This window comes from Schistocerca gregaria, chromosome 1, assembly GCF_023897955.1.
Source record: "Schistocerca gregaria isolate iqSchGreg1 chromosome 1, iqSchGreg1.2, whole genome shotgun sequence".
In the NCBI taxonomy this organism is placed as follows: domain Eukaryota; kingdom Metazoa; phylum Arthropoda; class Insecta; order Orthoptera; family Acrididae; genus Schistocerca; species Schistocerca gregaria.
In genome coordinates, this window is record NC_064920.1 from 620,972,054 (window position 1) to 620,989,517 (window position 17,464).

General features: G+C 37.7%; 1 protein-coding gene across 3 annotated transcripts in view; it reads right to left on the bottom strand.

Annotated features, from left to right (window-relative positions):
• Positions 1-17,464, bottom strand: part of LOC126359421 (leukocyte tyrosine kinase receptor) — an 815,186-nt gene that overhangs the window by 9,927 nt on the left and 787,795 nt on the right. For all 3 annotated transcript variants that reach the window (XM_050007634.1, XM_050007633.1, XR_007566229.1), the window contains one exon: positions 1,463-1,545. In XM_050007634.1, coding sequence (XP_049863591.1) covers positions 1,480-1,545 — 66 coding nt within the window. In that variant the 3' untranslated portion in view covers positions 1,463-1,479. Of the gene's footprint in view, positions 1-1,462; positions 1,546-17,464 lie in introns of those variants that run through there.

The window sequence follows — 17,464 nt, forward strand, 5'->3', positions numbered from 1 at the left end:
ACCTGTCATTCAACAACATCTTTGCCTCTGTACATCCGCCTTGACTGACATTTCTGCCCAACCTCTTTGCATTTACATATGTCTGCCTGTGTCTGTATATGTGCGGATGGATATGTGTGTGTGTGTGTGTGTGTGTGTGTGTGTGTGCGCGCGCGCGCGCGCGCGCGAGTGTATACCTGTCCTTTTTTCCCCCTAAGGTAAGTCTTTCTACTCCCGAGATTGGAATGACTCCTTACCCTCTCACTTAAAACCCTCATCCTTTCGTCTTTCCTTCCCTCTTTCTTGATGAAGCAACCTTGGGTTCCAAAAGCTCGAAATTTGTGTGTGTGTTTGTGAGTTTTTATTGTCTCCTATAAACATACCTTCATCTGAGAGAGAGAGAGAGAGAGAGAGAGAGAGAGAGAGAGAGAGAGAGAGAGAGTAATTAGAAAATGTGTAGTAGTTTTTTCAAACATAAGAGCAATTTTTGTCAGTTTTTATGTGTCCAAGCACCAACAACCGTTCAGCTGCACCTGAATGGTTGCCTGTCTGCCTTGTGTCCATCTAGGAAATTCAATCATTGAGATGTATTACTAAACTATTTGTAATAACTGCTGATTCTCAAGATGAAATAAATTATCCACTAAATGTAATCAACACTACTACAGAGAACAATGTCAGTGAGAACAAGAAGAAAATAAGTGATATTATTCAGATATTCAACTCTCTTTCACATCTTGTGACTGATCTATGTAACTGTAAGCGAAAAGAAAATTTCATGGTGCAAATCATTGATTGCGATTAAAAATATATAGTCTCACCATCAAAATGTCACAGAAAAACCTGTATACAGTATATTTTCAAAGTAGCTAAGCATGTTATCAAAGATTTCACTTTTTTTGAAACTCAGACAAATATATAAAAAAATAATGAAGCAGTGAGGATGAACCAGTTAAAGCTATGGTGATATTGGCCAACGTCAGCACCTACTAAACATGAAACAGTTTTGTTAAAAAATGTAATTATTTACATTAATTACACAAACATAAATACAGTCTTATCTATTATCATCATAGTATTAGTGTTTAGTGTCACAGATCACACCTGAACTATATTTCCAGTGATTATTTTAAATTTTTCAAAAGTGGGAGTATCGCGAGCTTGATTCAGAATCACTGGAGGATCAATTAACTCTTAGATCAACATATTTTATCTATTTTAGTTTCTGATATCTCATCATGATTCATGCCTATATGTGGTTTGATGCATATGTATTAACGTATTTTTGTTTAATATGCAACTTTAGACACTATCTTCGGACAACATCCCTTCACCTTAACTATTTCCCATAGTTATTTTTGCAGTATCAGAGTAAAACTGTATTCTTAGTATTATAGTCTATTCAACATCATTTTAAAAATACTTTTCTACTACTCTCTTTGCTTAACACAACAGTGTTTGAATAAATACGTATTTGTCTTACCTGTGTCATTCTCATTTTCATGCTATGGGTACAAAGTGGGAGCCATTCTGGGCATGTGGCTGAATCTCAGTGTCATGATGGTTCTGAAAATACAGAACAGTTTCAGTTTCATTTCAGACTCATTTATTAATTCTCTTGAAATATATTTTTTCACCATTGCTCCATGTAAATAACAATTATGCTGAGCTATTCAAAGAAAGGATTCCTGTAATAAATATTGAAATTATTGCATTGACTTGAATTTTCACAGGTCACACAATACTGTCAGTACCAGGCTGCATTTAGCTTAGAATGATAACATATAACATCAATGAATAGAAAATTTATTCCAAGAGAAAAGAAATGGTATTTAGCCCCTATTTAGAATTTCCAGTTACCAGTGTGTTGCAGAAGAGTAGTGGAATCCAGCTGTGAGAACAGACTGCAGTGTTTTTACTAGATAGAAAAGTGAGAGATTCCTTAAATCTTGCCAGTTAAAGTAGTGAGAAATACGTTGCAAATAAAAATGTAATATTTAATGTAATTTATTTCTGAAAATTCCCTCTTGTTGTACTTCACTCTTTATTATAATCAATTCCAGCAGCTTCAAAATATTTTACCCATTACAGTATTCTGCTATATCTGTATTAGTATCTGATCCACAAACTTTTATAACCAGTATTATCACTTGTTTTAATATCTTCTAGATATTTCTGCTGATGGCACATTCTTTTGTAAATGAGATCTACTGAATACAATAAGTAATAATTATATATTCTGCTTGCTTCTATACTGTTGTGATCTGCACATAACCCATCTGTACTACTAAGTACACATTCACATAAAAATAAACCAAATATTCATATTCTTCACAACATCATGAAAGATGTCCATGAAAAGACTGTGGATTTTGAAGTTTTGCAGTAATGAAGGGATAAAGTGACCAGTGCTTCATTTCAGTCAGGCATTATTTCCCCAAAACTATGTAATTAACTGCATGTATTGAGACAACTGCCTGGAAATCTCAAAGTCACATGAAGGAGAGAAAGTTTTCTGCCAGACTATATGAACAAGTTAAGATTTTACCAACTGAGATCACATGAGTGATTCTGGCATCCCAAAGTAGAGTCACTGGCATTGGAAAATATATGCCCTGTACAATAGTTGAGAAGATGTGACAGTTGGTAAATAGTCAACATAGGTAACATGTGAATGATTGGTCTTTCATAGAATTAAGAATTCCATGAACCATGGACCTTGCCGTTGGTGGGGAGGCTTGCGTGCCTCAGCGATACAGATGGCCGTACTGTAGGTGCAACCACAACGGAGGGGTATCTGTTGAGAGGCCAGACAAACGTGTGGTTCCTGAAGAGGGGCAGCAGCCTTTTCAGTAGTTGCAGGGGCAACAGTCTGGATGATTGACTGATCTGGCCATGCAACATTAACCAAAACGGCGTTGCTGTGCTGGTACTGCAAACGGCTGAAAGCAAGGGGAAACTACAGCCGTAATTTTTCCCGAGGACATGCAGCTTTACTGTATGATTAAATGATGATGGCATCCTCTTGGGTAAAATATTCCGGAGGTAAAATAGTCCCCCATTCGGATCTCCGGGCGGGGACTACTCAGGAGGATGTCGTTATCAGGAGAAAGAAAACTGGCGCTCTACGGATCGGAGCGTGGAATGTCAGATCCCTTAATCGGGCAGGTAGGTTAGAAAATTTAAAAAGGGAAATGGATAGGTTAAAGTTAGATATAGTGGGAATTAGTGAAGTTCGGTGGCAGGAGGAACAAGACTTCTGGTCAGGTGATTACAGGGTTATAAACACAAAATCAAATAGGGGTAATGCAGGAGTAGGTTTAATAATGAATAGGAAAATAGGAATGCGGGTAAGCTACTACAAACAGCATAGTGAACGCATTATTGTGGCCAAGATAGATACGAAGCCCACACCTACTACAGTAGTACAAGTTTATATGCCAACTAGCTCTGCAGATGACGAAGAAATGGAAGAAATGTACGATGAAATAAAAGAAATTATTCAGATAGTGAAGGGAGATGAAAATTTAATAGTAATGGGTGACTGGAATTCGAGTGTAGGAAAAGGGAGAGAAGGAAACATAGTAGGTGAATATGGATTGGGGCTAAGAAATGAAAGAGGAAGCCGCCTAGTAGAATTTTGTACAGAGCACAACTTAGTCATAGGTAACACTTGGTTTAAGAATCATGAAAGAAGGTTGTATACGTGGAAGAACCCTGGAGATACTAAAAGGTATCAGATAGATTATATAATGGTAAGACAGAGATTTAGGAACCAGGTTTTAAGTTGTAAGACATTTCCAGGGGCAGATGTGGACTCTGACCACAATCTATTGGTTATGACCTGTAGATTAAAACTGAAGAAACTGCAAAAATGTGGGAAATTAAGGAGATGGGACCTGGATAAACTGAAAGAACCAGAGGTTGTACAGAGTTTCAGGGACAGCATAAGGGAACAATTGACAGGAATACGGGAAAGAAATACAGTAGAAGAAGAATGGGTAGCTCTGAGGGATGAAGTAGTGAAGGCAGCAGAGGATAAAGTAGGTAAAAAGACAAGGGCTGCTAGAAATCCTTGGGTAACAAAAGAAATATTGAATTTAATTGATGAAAGGAGAAAATATAAAAATGCAGTAAATGAAGCAGGCAAAAAGGAATACAAACGTCTCAAAAATGAGATCGACAGGAAGTGCAAAATGGCTAAACAGGGATGGCTAGAGGATAAATGTAAGGATGTAGAGGCTTATCCCACTAGGGGTAAGATAGATACTGCCTACAGGAAAATTAAAGAGACCTTTGGAGAGAAGAGAACCACGTGTATGAATATCAAGAGCTCAGATGGCAACCCAGTTCTAAGCAAAGAAGGGAAGGCAGAAAGGTGGAAGGAGTATATAGAAGGTTTATACAAGGGTGATGTACTTGAGGACAAAATTATGGAAATGGAAGAGGATGTAGATGAAGACGAAATGGGTGATACGATATTGCGTGAAGAGTTTGACAGAGCACTGAAAGACCTGAGTCGGAACAAGGCCCCCGGAGTAGACAACATTCCATTAGAACTACTGACGGCCTTGGGAGAGCCAGTCATGACAAAACTCTACCAGCTGGTGAGCAAGATGTATGAGACAGGAGAAATACCCTCACACTTCAAGAAGAATATAATAATTCCAATCCCAAAGAAAGCAGGTGCTGACAGATGTGAAAATTACCAAACTATCAGTTTAATAAGTCACAGCTGCAAAATACTAAAGCGAATTCTTTACAGACGAATGGAAAAACTGGTAGATGCGGACCTCGGGGAGGATCAGTTTGGATTCCGACAAAATGTTGGAACACGTGAGGCAATACTGACCTTACGACTTATCTTAGAAGAAAGATTAAGAAAAGGCAAACCTACGTTTCTAGCATTTGTAGACTTAGAGAAAGCTTTTGACAATGTTGACTGGAATAGTCTCTTTCAAATTCTAAAGGTGGCAGGGGTAAAATACAGGGAGCGAAAGGCTATTTACAATTTGTACAGAAAACAGATGGCAGTCATAAGAGTCGAGGGGCATGAAAGAGAAGCAGTGGTTGGGAAAGGAGTGAGACAGGGTTGTAGCCTCTCCCCGATGTTATTCAATCTGTATATTGAGCAAGCAGTAAAGGAAACAAAAGAAAAATTTGGAGTAGGTATTAAAATTCATGGAGACGAAGTAAAAACTTTGGGGTTCGCCGATGACATTGTAATTCTGTCGGAGACGGCAAAGGACTAGGAAGAGCAGTTGAACGGAATGGACAGTGTCTTGAAAGGAGGATATAAGATGAACATCAACAAAAGCAAAACGTAGCTTTAATAATGAATAAAAAAGTAGGAATGCGGGTAAGCTACTACAAACAGCATAGTGAACACATTATTGTGGCCAAGAAAGACACGAAGCCCACGCCAACTAGCCAACTAGCTCTGCAGATGATGAAGAAATTGATGAAATGTATGATGCGATAAAAGAAATTATCCAGGTAGTGAAGGGAGACGAATATTTTATAGTCATGGGTGACTGCAATTCGCTAGTAGGAAAACGGAAAGAAGGAAACATAGTAGGTGAATAAGGATTGGGGCTAAGAAATGAAGAAGAAGCCGTCTGGTAGAATTTTGCACAGAGCACAACTTAATCATAGCTAACACTTGGTTCAAGAATCATAAAAGAAGGTTATATACATGGAAGAAGCCTGAAGATACTGACAGGTTTCAGATAGATTATATAATGGTAAGGCACATATTTAGGAACCAGGTTTTAAATTGTGAAACATTTCCAGGGGCAAATGTGGCCTCTGACCACAATCTATTGGTTATAAACTGTAGATTAAAACTGAAGAAACTGCAAAAAGGTGGGAATTTAACGAGATGGGACCTGGATAAACTGAAAGAACCAGAGGTTGTACAGAGTTTCAGGGAGAGCATAAGGGAACAATTGACAGGAATGGGGGAAAGAAATACAGTAGAAGAAGAATGGGTAGCTTTGAGGGATCAAGTAGTGAAGGCAGCAGGGGATCAAGTAGGTAAAAAGACGAGGGCTAGTAGAAATCCTTGTGTAACAGAGGAAATACTGAATTTAATTGATGAAAGGAGAAAATATAAAAACGCTCGACAGGAAGTGCAAAATGGCTAAGCAGGGATGGCTAGAGGACAAATGTAAGGATGTAGAGGCTTATATCACTAGGGGTAAGGTCGATACTGCCTACAGGAAAATTAAAGATACCTTTGGAGAAAAGAGATCCACTTGCATGAATATCAAGAGCTCAGATGGAAACCCAGTTCTAAACAAGGAAGGGAAAGCAGGAAGGTGGAAGGAGTATATAGAGGGTCTGTACAGGGGCGTTGTTCCAGAGGACAATATCATGGAAATGGAAGAGGATGTAGATGAAGATGAAATGGGAGATATGATACTGTGTGAAGAGTCTGACAGAGCACTGAAAGACCTATGTCGAAACAAAGCCCCAGGAGTAGACAACATTCCATTAGAACTACTGACAGCCTTGGGAGAGTCAGTCGTGACAAAATTCTACCATCTGGTGAGCAACGGGTATGAGACAGGCGAAATTCCCTCAGACTTCAAGAAGAATATAATAATTCCAATCCCAAAGAAAGCAGGTGTTGACAGATGTGAAAATTACGAACTAACAGTTTAATAAGACACAGCTGCAAAATACTAACGTGAATTCTTTACAGACAAATGGAAAAACTGATAGAAGCAGACCTCGGGGAAGATAAGTTTGGATCCGTAGAAATGTTGGAACACATGGGACAATACTGACCCTAAGACTTATTGTAGAAGAAAGATTAAGGAAAGGCAACCCTATGTTTCTAGTATTTGTAGACTCAGAGAAAGCTTTTGACAGTGTTGACTGGAATACTCTCTTTCAAATTCTGAAGATGGCAGGGGTAAAATACAGAGAGTGAAAGTCTATTTAAATTTTGTACAGAAAACAGATGGCAGTTATACGAGTCGAGGGACATGAAAGGCAAGCAGTGGTTGGGAAGGGCGTGAGACAGAGATGTAGCTTCTCTCCAATGCTATTCAATCTGTATATTCAGCAAGCAGTAAAGGAAACAAAAGAAAAGTTCAATTTAGGTATTTGGAGTAGGTATTAAAATCTATGGAGAAGAAATAAGAGCTTTGAGGTTCACCGATGACATTGTAATTCTGTCAGAAACAGCAAAGGACTTGGGAGAGCAGTTGAACGGAATGGACAGTGTCTTGAAGGGAGGGTATAAGATGAACATCAACAAAAGCAAAACAAGGATAATGGAATGTAGTTGAATTAAGTCGGGTGATGCTGAGGGAATTAGATTAGAAATGAGACACTTAAAGAGTAAAGGAGTTTTGCTATTTGGGAGGTAAAATAACTGATGATGGTTAAAGTAGAGAGGATATAAAATGTAGACGGGCAATGGCAAGGAATGCATTTCTGAAAAAGAGAAATTTGTTAACATTAAGTATTGATTTAAGTGTTAGGAACTCGTTTCTGAAAGTACTTGTATGGAGTGTAGCCATGTATGGAAGTGAAACGTGGACGATAAATAGTTTAGACAAGAAGAGAATAGATAAATAGTTTAGACAAGAAGAGAATAGAAGCTTTCGAAATGTGGTGCTACAGAAGAATGCTGAAGATTAGATGGGTAGATCACATAAATAATGAGGAGGTACTGAATAGAATTGGGGAAAAGAGGAGATTGTGGCACAACTTGACTAGAAGAAGGGATCGGTTGGTAGGACATGTTCTGAGGCATCAAGGGATCGCCAATTTAGTACTGGAGAGCAGTGTGGAGGGTAAAAATCGTAGAGGGAGAACAAGAGATGAGTACACTAAGCAGATTCAGAAGGATGTAGGCTGCAGTAGGTACTGGGAGATGAAGAAGCTTGCATAGGATAGAGTAGCATGGAGAGCTGCATCAAACCAGTCTCAGGACTGAAGACCACAACAACAACAACAGAATTGTAGGAACATTTTCCATAAAGATTCAGAGTGGGCAACATGCTTATTTACTTGTATCTCTGATTTCACTTGGTGTGGGCACATAGTGAGAATATAACATGCAACGCTTCTGAATAATGGAAGCAAAACTTTGAAAAAGGGTACTGACTGCTGTGAGACACGTGTGAAGAGATTCAATTGCTAGTTTTTCTACCTTGCCTTGTAAAGAAAGCTAAAATTTAATGATATAATAATTATCTTATTTTTTCAGTCTTAACATACCAATAAAATCACATTGTTTTCAAATAATCTGACCAAAGAACAATATGGAAAGTGCTCAGTAGAAGCTATTTTAATTTTCTTGTCATCCAGTCATCTTGGAAGTAAGATTATTATGTAGGTTCATTCTCTATATTCTTTTGTCTAAAACAGATTCAATTTCAATTTTGTATAATGAATAAATTTATGTCTAAAGGTACGGTAATCCAGTGATCAGGAAGTACTAGAATTGTTTTTTTATTCTTAGTTTGTTTCCTTGCACCACTGTGTCTCGCACCAAATAATATAGATTCTTTTCTTCATCAATTCAAACAGAAATTTTTTGAAAATCTATTTGTTCCTACTAAAAACACTCTTGAACACAACAATTTGTATTGCTGACAATAATTACGTCACAAACCACATCCTGAAATATATATATATATATATATATATATATATATATATATATATATATATACATGTGGGTTAACCAAATCTGAATTTTAAAGATGATTCAGAATGAGAGTCATTGTCAAGTATTTTTCCAAACACCTTATGAGACTGAGACAGCAAATAAGATCTGTCTATAATATTTATAAAGATACTAAGAACTGCAAACTAATTCCAGTTTTTGTATGTGATAAATATTACCATTAGAATACACTACAAAATAAAACAAATATTATGGTTACTATAATAATATGTATATTTAATTTGAAGTTGGAAAAACAGTAGGCCAAATCTGACGGGATTTCCTGCATTTGCATAATTTACATGAGTAATGCAAGTTAATGATTCAGCAGATGAACTGAGCCACAGTTACCATACATATCTGCTGAGATTTTATTTGTGGCAGTTGAACAATACTCTAAAATTAAAGCATATATCACATCATGTAGTACTGCTACAACAGCTAAATGGGAACATCCCAGACAACATTATTTTGTTCCGATTCCCAGAATACAAGGATAAGTATATGAAGGAGATGTAATGTAATTCTCTTACATATATTTAAATATCTGTGAAGCAACAGATGTACAAAAAATTATCATAATGAAAATAATTAATGTCACAAAACGTCAACACTAAACTTGATTTTTTGCTTCTGTGAAAGCTTGGGATACATAATCTACATGTAAACAACATAATGAGGCCTGAATGAAAACCTTAATAACAGTAATCAAGAAGACATTCTCAAGAGGTCCTGAACGTGTTTAAAATGGTAAACAATAATTTTTGAAACATTTTAGTATCTCACTAATGTAAAATTGAACGTTTTGGATGGGGCATCAACTGATACCTAAAAGAAGTAAGTAAATTTTATTATTGTGCACGGCAAGAAGTTGGGTATCATGCTTCTACAAACAACTATGTGCAAGATAACCAACAGAATAGTCTTTGTACAGAAACAAATTTATTATTATAATAAATGTTATAGAATAATAATAGACAAAAATCAGTACTATTGTGGTGGACTGTGCAAGTCATAGAACACAAATTCTAAACTTAATGGAAAGCATTCTTCAGTGAGCATGCTTTTTATAAACTAAATTACATCTAGGTGAATAAACTATTTTTTAGGATTACCTACTATGACAAGAAATTTCCACCAAGAGTAATAAAAAACCAGCACTTTGACACAAACACATTTCAGTACATTGCCTGATAAAAAAAGTGGAGCACCCGGAAAACACTGTCAGATATCAATGTAACTCTGTACTAATAAACACCATTGGTAGGAATGTAAATCATGAGAGTAGCAGTTCTCTGGAACAGCGACCAGATTGCATTAACATTGTTCCTGTTTAGTGTTGTTACTAAATTTGACAGGGTGTATAAGGGGGCATGAAGAGCGTCAGATGTTGACTGATCACTGCAAAGGACATGGAGAAGTCATATACTCTTTAGAGGCGGCCTGTTTAGTTCCTGGCAATATCTGAAAGAAAATTCAATGTGAACCTCCATTTAGTGGGCTGCTCAAATGATGCAACATTCAGATTTGTTGGGTATTTGGGTGTGATAGTGGCCTGATGTTTGACTGCATGGGAATGCGGGGCCAAGCATACTCATTATCAAAGTTCTGGTTGACCATGTCTGACCACCATAAGGAGGGATTGCCATATTGTGCTCTGACCACATCAAAATACCTTCACATATATGCCTGCCACGTGAGAACAAATAATGGGCCCCCTGCAACACTCTGTATCATCTTGCACCATTGTTCGGCGACTATCAGGAGCCAGACTGGGGTAATACCATCCCATGCTTATACTGCCATTAAGACAACAATAAAAATAAGTGGGGAGCATGAACTGCCAATGAATGGTATTGAATTGAATTCACTGACAAATCGTGGTTCTGATCATCGTTGCCCAGTATGGCGACAACCTTGGGAGGGGTCCCATTCTTCTATCATTTTCGAGAAGCGAAGAGGTGTTACTCCTAGTATCATGCTGTGGGGAGCCATTGGGTATGTCTTCAAGGCATGGATGGTAGTCAATGAAAGAACTGTGATGACTCAATGGTACTTCACAGGCATCCTGCATCCTCAATTGTTATTTCTCGTGGGACAGTATTGTGGTTCCATTTTACAACAGGACAATGCTCGTTTGTACACCTCTAGGGACTTGCTGTGTCATATTGAGGGACTCTCACAGCCAGAAAGATACCCTGATCTATTCCTGATAGAATATGTGGCACCAGGTTGGGTATTAATTCCATCCCAGTGGCCATATTCAGGATATAAAGAACCAGTAACAACAGTTGTGGGCCAGCTTGCCTCTGGAGATTATAAAATGGCTTCATAACATTCTACCCAACTGAAATCAGTGCACCCATCCACAAGAGAGAGGGTGTAACATCATGCTGGTAAGTTGGTCCATATGCTAAATTCCCTGTAAATTTTGCTCAGTATTGTAATCCCAGAAACAATATCACATATCCTCTCAACCCTTGAAGTTTCAGTTTGATTCTTCCTCACCTTCTGGTTGCTTCACTTTTTTGTTTGGAAATGTGTTTGTATAATACAGTCCCCATTATCTACTGTAACTAAATTCATGCAGTGTTGGATAGGACAAACAACCCAAATTAGGGCCTGAGGTATGTATTACCTATGAATTACAGTGTATTATAAAATGGCAGATTACATAAATATTATTAATTCTCTTGCTTTCACACAATGTGTCAGGATTAATGTGAAATTTTTATTTTTGCACATAATATTGTAAATATTACAACAGAACATTGGTACCAGTAACATACAATATGAGAATTGAAGGTTATTTGATAGTGTGCAAATCACAGCATAAAATCTATTTCTCACCCTTATACATGTAAATATTACAAGTAAATTGCAGTAGCCTAAAGAACAACTTATCTGTAAAAAAGAGATCTTGCATATCTCAATGACAGTATTTATATCAACTCTTTTATGTGTCACTATATAGCAAAGTAAGTTCTTCATTGTTTTTTGTTCATTTACTTTGAAGGCAAATTCTTCTCCATTGGTTTGTTTGTTTGTAAGTGTGTGTGTGTGTGCGTGTGTGTGTGGGTGGGTGGATGGGTTGGTATACTGGTTTGTGCGCACGTATTAGTTATGAGTTACCACCTCATATTATTACATTATAATGAATGCACAGAACAACAATTTAGAAAAACAGATAATTTATCTAAGAAATTATACAATCCATAGGCACACCTTCAGAACTTTTTCAACTGTAATGAACTTACATAGTAGGCAATTAATCCCAACATGAAAAAAAACATACAGGATATTACACAAATCAAGAAGTGGGTCAGTGAATTTTGATATGGTAATCAGTAACTAGCCCCATATATTTGATTAATCATTGTCGGAAATATAATAGATGGTCTCTGTTTAACAATAATAATGTACGTTTCTATATTATTATTTAATCTACTGTGTGAGAGTAAATACATTACTAATTCTTTGCAAAGCAGTCGTGGTTTTTAAGTTACATGGTTAATTGATCACCTCAGTGCCTACACACATATACTTGTGAGTTACTTCTTCTAACAATTTTATGTGGTCTATAGGTGCAGAGAAATGAACATTATTTGCTAACATATTTCAATATGCATCATGCATCTTTATATAGGTGTCCAAAGTTGATTATACGGTATGTCACTCAAAGAAATGTCTCCCTTACATCAAACTGCAGTTGTTATGCTGATAATGCTACTGATTTTTCTGTCTAAACTAACACAAATCAACTGGTTTAGTAGGCCACAACAAGAAACTGTGAAACAAATGTAAACATATGGCAAAATATTAATGGTAAACAAATCACCCACAGTTGTAGGCACAATATCATTCATGCACATTTAAATGGGATAGTCACAATTTCCTATAAGGAAAGTTTGTGTAGGTGAAGGGAATTGATTAAAGAACTTGTGTCATTGAATTTCCACCACAGTATACTGTCAAATGATGAGACATCACCATCCTTTATCCAATGAATATTGGACAATCTCCTTATCAAACAAAGAACAAAAAACTAATTTTGAAGAACCAATCCTGAAGTTTCTAAATGTAAATCCTCTAGATTTCTTTGTTTAGTCTCATGTCAGCTGTTAATATCCATGGACAACAATAATAACATGGCTATTTGGACATTTGTTGTAATTCAGTAGGTCTAATTTCTCTGAGTTTCACTGACCCACGAACTTCTATATACTGGCAAGACCTTGTCAGCGAGTACATAAAGAGACATTTCAAATGCTTTTTTGAGGTTCTCATATAAATGCCTGTATCAATATCTGTAACTGTAAAATAGAATACAGAGCATAAAAAGAACAATGGTCAGTATCATGAGGGGTGTCATTTGAAGTGAAGAAGTCCATGTACATTTAAGTTCTGTCCCAATCAATGTTAGAGTACTGGTTTATTTAGAGTGATATGCAATTCTTATCTAAGGAACAAGATTACTAAGACTGAAAGAAAAGTTACTTGAGCAGTACTTCCACCATGAGGGAGTCTCTCCACTATACAGTGAGGCAACTTCTGAATGCACTTCCCCTTATTGTTAGACTGGTCATGGAGCTCAACATCACATTTATTTCTGTCTCAGACAAATATAGCATTGCGCTCCAGTTCACTTGTGACTGCGTGTAGTATGATGTCATGTCATACTTCAAGCAATTCTTGATCCAGTGCAAAAAGTAGTGGATACTGACATCAATATGTAACACTATGTTTATGATGCGCACTGTGTTTGAATTTATATGTCCATTGCATTCCATGAAGTTAAATGTATATTTGAAGTACTGTAATCTTTTACGTATGGTTTGTACTACTATGAACTATGTAGTAACTACTTAAAGGTATAATACAATTGTAGTACATTAGCCTTTTGGAGCATGCCAAATGGAGAAAAGTTGAGGGAGCTAAATAAGTGATGATTGAGTTAAAGGTTGACAAAACTAGGAGTCGAAGCTGGGGAATGCTCATAGCCACCAATTCTCCAGTGCTAAAAATTCTGGGCATGGCTCAGCAACTAATATTATGTACAATTTTCATACATTGAATATCTGAGAGAGATAAGTACCTAGCTTGACTGCTTGTTCATAATGATGGTACAAATCTCTCATGCTCCAGGTGTACTATGTTGCAGATGGTAGCTGAGGCAGAATAATTACTAGCAAGCAGTATCTTCTGAACTTGATGCTCCTCAGATGTATTAGACTTGATCAAATATACATGCCTCTGCCTGTGTTGACATTTTTAAGTCTGTAGCTGGTGATTGAAATACAATAGTTACCAACTTGTTCAGTAAATATATTTCCAACGTGTAATCAAACAATGGAAAATTCAGAATGGAATGTAACAATATTAGAGAAGGAAAGGTGCTACTCACCATACAGCGGAGATGCTGAGTCACGATAGGCCCAACAAAAAGATTCATACAATTATAGCCACACACACACACACACACACACACACACACACACACACACACACACACACACTAATGCAAATGTAACTTGCAAACGTCTGCAGTCTCCGACAGCTGAAAGCACACTTCAGCTGCCTGAGCCTGTAGAAATGTGTGCAAGTTGCATTTGCATGAGTGTGTGTGTGCCTGTGTGTCTATTGCTGACAAAGGCCTTAATGGCTGAAAGCTATAATTGTGTGAATCTTTTTCTTGTGCCTATCACTACTCAGCGTGTCCGCTAAATGGTGATTTACAACATGTACTCTATCTGGGAGCAGTAACACCTATTTAATAAAGTGGATTTCAGACAGTCCACTGAAAGCATCAACTTGGAAAGAAATTGTTAATGGTAGCAGAATACTAAGAGTTTTTGAGATGTCATTTAATCACGAACAGAGTAGAGGGGTCATTTGAAAAAGTGTTTCCCTTCTATTTATGAAAATGTCTGCAGATTGTAACAGGTACTTTGAAATCAGTGAAACATCTAAGAAATGAACCATTATTAGCTGACACAATTACTTCCTGCACATCCTGAAAACAAATTTGAATCCCTTTTCCTTGGAACAGCACTAAATTCTCAGTTTCAATGGGTGTGTTGTCACTTTTCAAGATCTCAGGCATAAATGGAATGAAAAGTTATCATTGATGTGACAATGTAATGAACAGGGGCAAAGTGCAAGTTCAGAAAAACAGCCTCCCTTCTATTGACATTTCGTCCATTGATATTTGTGTAATCCATAAAAGGTAGTTTCAACATCTGTAAATGATAACTTATGCTTCTAATATGACATTCTACTTCAAGTATCAGTGCCAAGAATGTGACCTGTGTGAAAAACAAACAAGCTGAAAACAATGGAGAAATTTCAAGCAAATGTGCAGTCAGAATTCAAGATGGTTTACAATCTGTTGAAGGTCAAAAGATACGGCAGACTATGTTTACATTTCATACTCTGAAGAAAGGAAAAATTTTTAGATCAAAAAATCATATACTATTGTTACAATTTTTGCTTCTGCTACAATAAAAAAAAGGCTATGAGAATGGTTACTCAATGCAAAACCAGTCAGCTGAAGCCAGTATAAAAACAAGTGCCTAAAACTATTCTTGCAAAGAGTGTTATGATGTAAAATCTGTAGTCTCCTCTACTGCATTTACAAAGTTTAAAGGGATGATTTTTAACAAAGCTAAGGATTCCAAATGTACAAGCAGAAAGAAAGGAACCCAATAATTAACTCAAACTATAGGGTCTGTCACTAGAATCACATGATTTTCAAATAAGATGTACTTAGTTTTGCTGAAAAAGATTTTTTATGTATAACAATACATGGTATCTCCTGGAATCTCAGTGTCATTTACATTTTGAAGATCGCATTACTCACATTTTGGCCATTTACATTTATGCATGATTGTAGCTGGTTATGAAAATCTGAATAGCACGAATTAACACCTGGAACACAACCAGTTTTCTCTTGAACTGTTGTCTTCATATCTTCAAAGCAGTGCATATTTTTAACGTATACTTGAGACACGAGATATCCTCACAAAAAGAAGTCACATAAGACAGGCACTATTGTCCATGCCTAGTCCATAGATTGCATGCCATTTCCCCACACATCCTCAATCTTCTCATCAGGCCCTTTAGCCTACAAAAGAGTGCTCTCTTTGTCACCCAGTACCACCCTGGACTATAATAACTGAATCACATCCTTCGTCACAGCTTTGATTGTCTATCAACATGTCCTGAAATTAGGGAAATCCTGTCCAATATCCTTCCCACCCACACCTGCAGTGGTGTTCCACTGTTCACACGACCTACACAACATCCTAGTCCATCACTATGCCACTCCCATTCCTAATACTTTGCCACAGGGATCATATCCCTGCGGAAGACCCAGGTGAAAGACCTGCCCAATCCACACACCCAACATGCCCTATCCCAGTACGTCACCCCATCAAAGGCCAGGCGACCTGTGAAAGCAACAATGCTGCATACCAGCTCTGCTGCAACCATTGCACAGCTTTTTGTACTGGTATGACTGCCATCCAGCTGTCCACCATGGTGAACAGCCACCACCAAACTGTGGCCAAGAACAAAGTAGACCACCCAGTGGCACTAAATGTTACTGAACATAAGATGCTTGAATTCAATGGCTGCTTCACACCCTGAGCCATCTGGAGCCTTCCCTTCACCACCAGCTTTTCTGAACTATGCAGGTGGGAGTTATTACAAGACACTGTCTGCTCACAAAATTATCCCAGTCTCAACCTATGGTAAATTATTGTCCCCACACTCTACCCCCCCCCCCCCCCCTCACCCCAACAGTTTCAGCAGATGAGCAGATGGGAGTTATTCTTACAACACACTCTCCACTCCTGAAGTTATTCTGAACTCAACCTATGGTAACCTACTGTTCCTACACCCTCCACCCAACAGTTTCCACCCCCTCTCCTACCAATCCTCCCTTTTCACATTCCCTAATTCTCTTTGTGTGATCACCTCTGCCAATGTACCCACCTGTTCTTTCCTCCCCTCCTTCCTACTTTTCTTCTCTGCTCCCCATTTTTTTCACTCAACCCCACCTCCTGATGCTGTGCCTGGCAGACTCTAGCCCCTGCACACTCTTCCAGACAGTGCTATTCTCTCCCTCCATCCAGACCCTGCTATCTCTTCCCCTTCCCTGCCCCACTCCAACTGCTACTCACATGACAGTCACCAGAGCTGCCAGTGGTAGCAGTCAAGTGTCATGAAGTTTGCTTGCTTGAGAATGTGTGTGTTTTCTCTGCTGAAGAAGGCTTTGGATGAGAGCTATAATGTGCAACAGTCTTTTTGTTGCGTTTGTCTGCAATTCTATGAGTCATCTTAACAGTGAGTAGCAATCTATCCTTTTCCTAATATTGTTCATATTGCAACCTGGAGTTTCCACTGTGTGGTTTCATATAAATTTAGATAAGGGGAATGACGAGGCCAAAGAAAATTGCCAATATCCGGAGACAAGATGGTCTGGAAACGACTCTGTAAGATAGTCTTGAATTATGTGCTGTGTGTGCAGTTGCAACATCCTGCTGATACTGTCTTCATTGCCCATCTGCGATGTTGAAGGTCTGGAAAGAAGAAGGTTTGGAGTATCACAATGTAGCACATAGAATTAACAGTTACAGAATGTCGTTTTCCTCAAAAAAAAGTATGGTCCAAGAATGCCCTTCTCCTCAAGTACACACCAAATTATTACTTAATTGAGCTGTGTTGAGAGGACTCAAATAATATCTGAGGATTTTCATCTACTAGTATCTACAGTTTTTCTTGCTAGTGAATGCATTT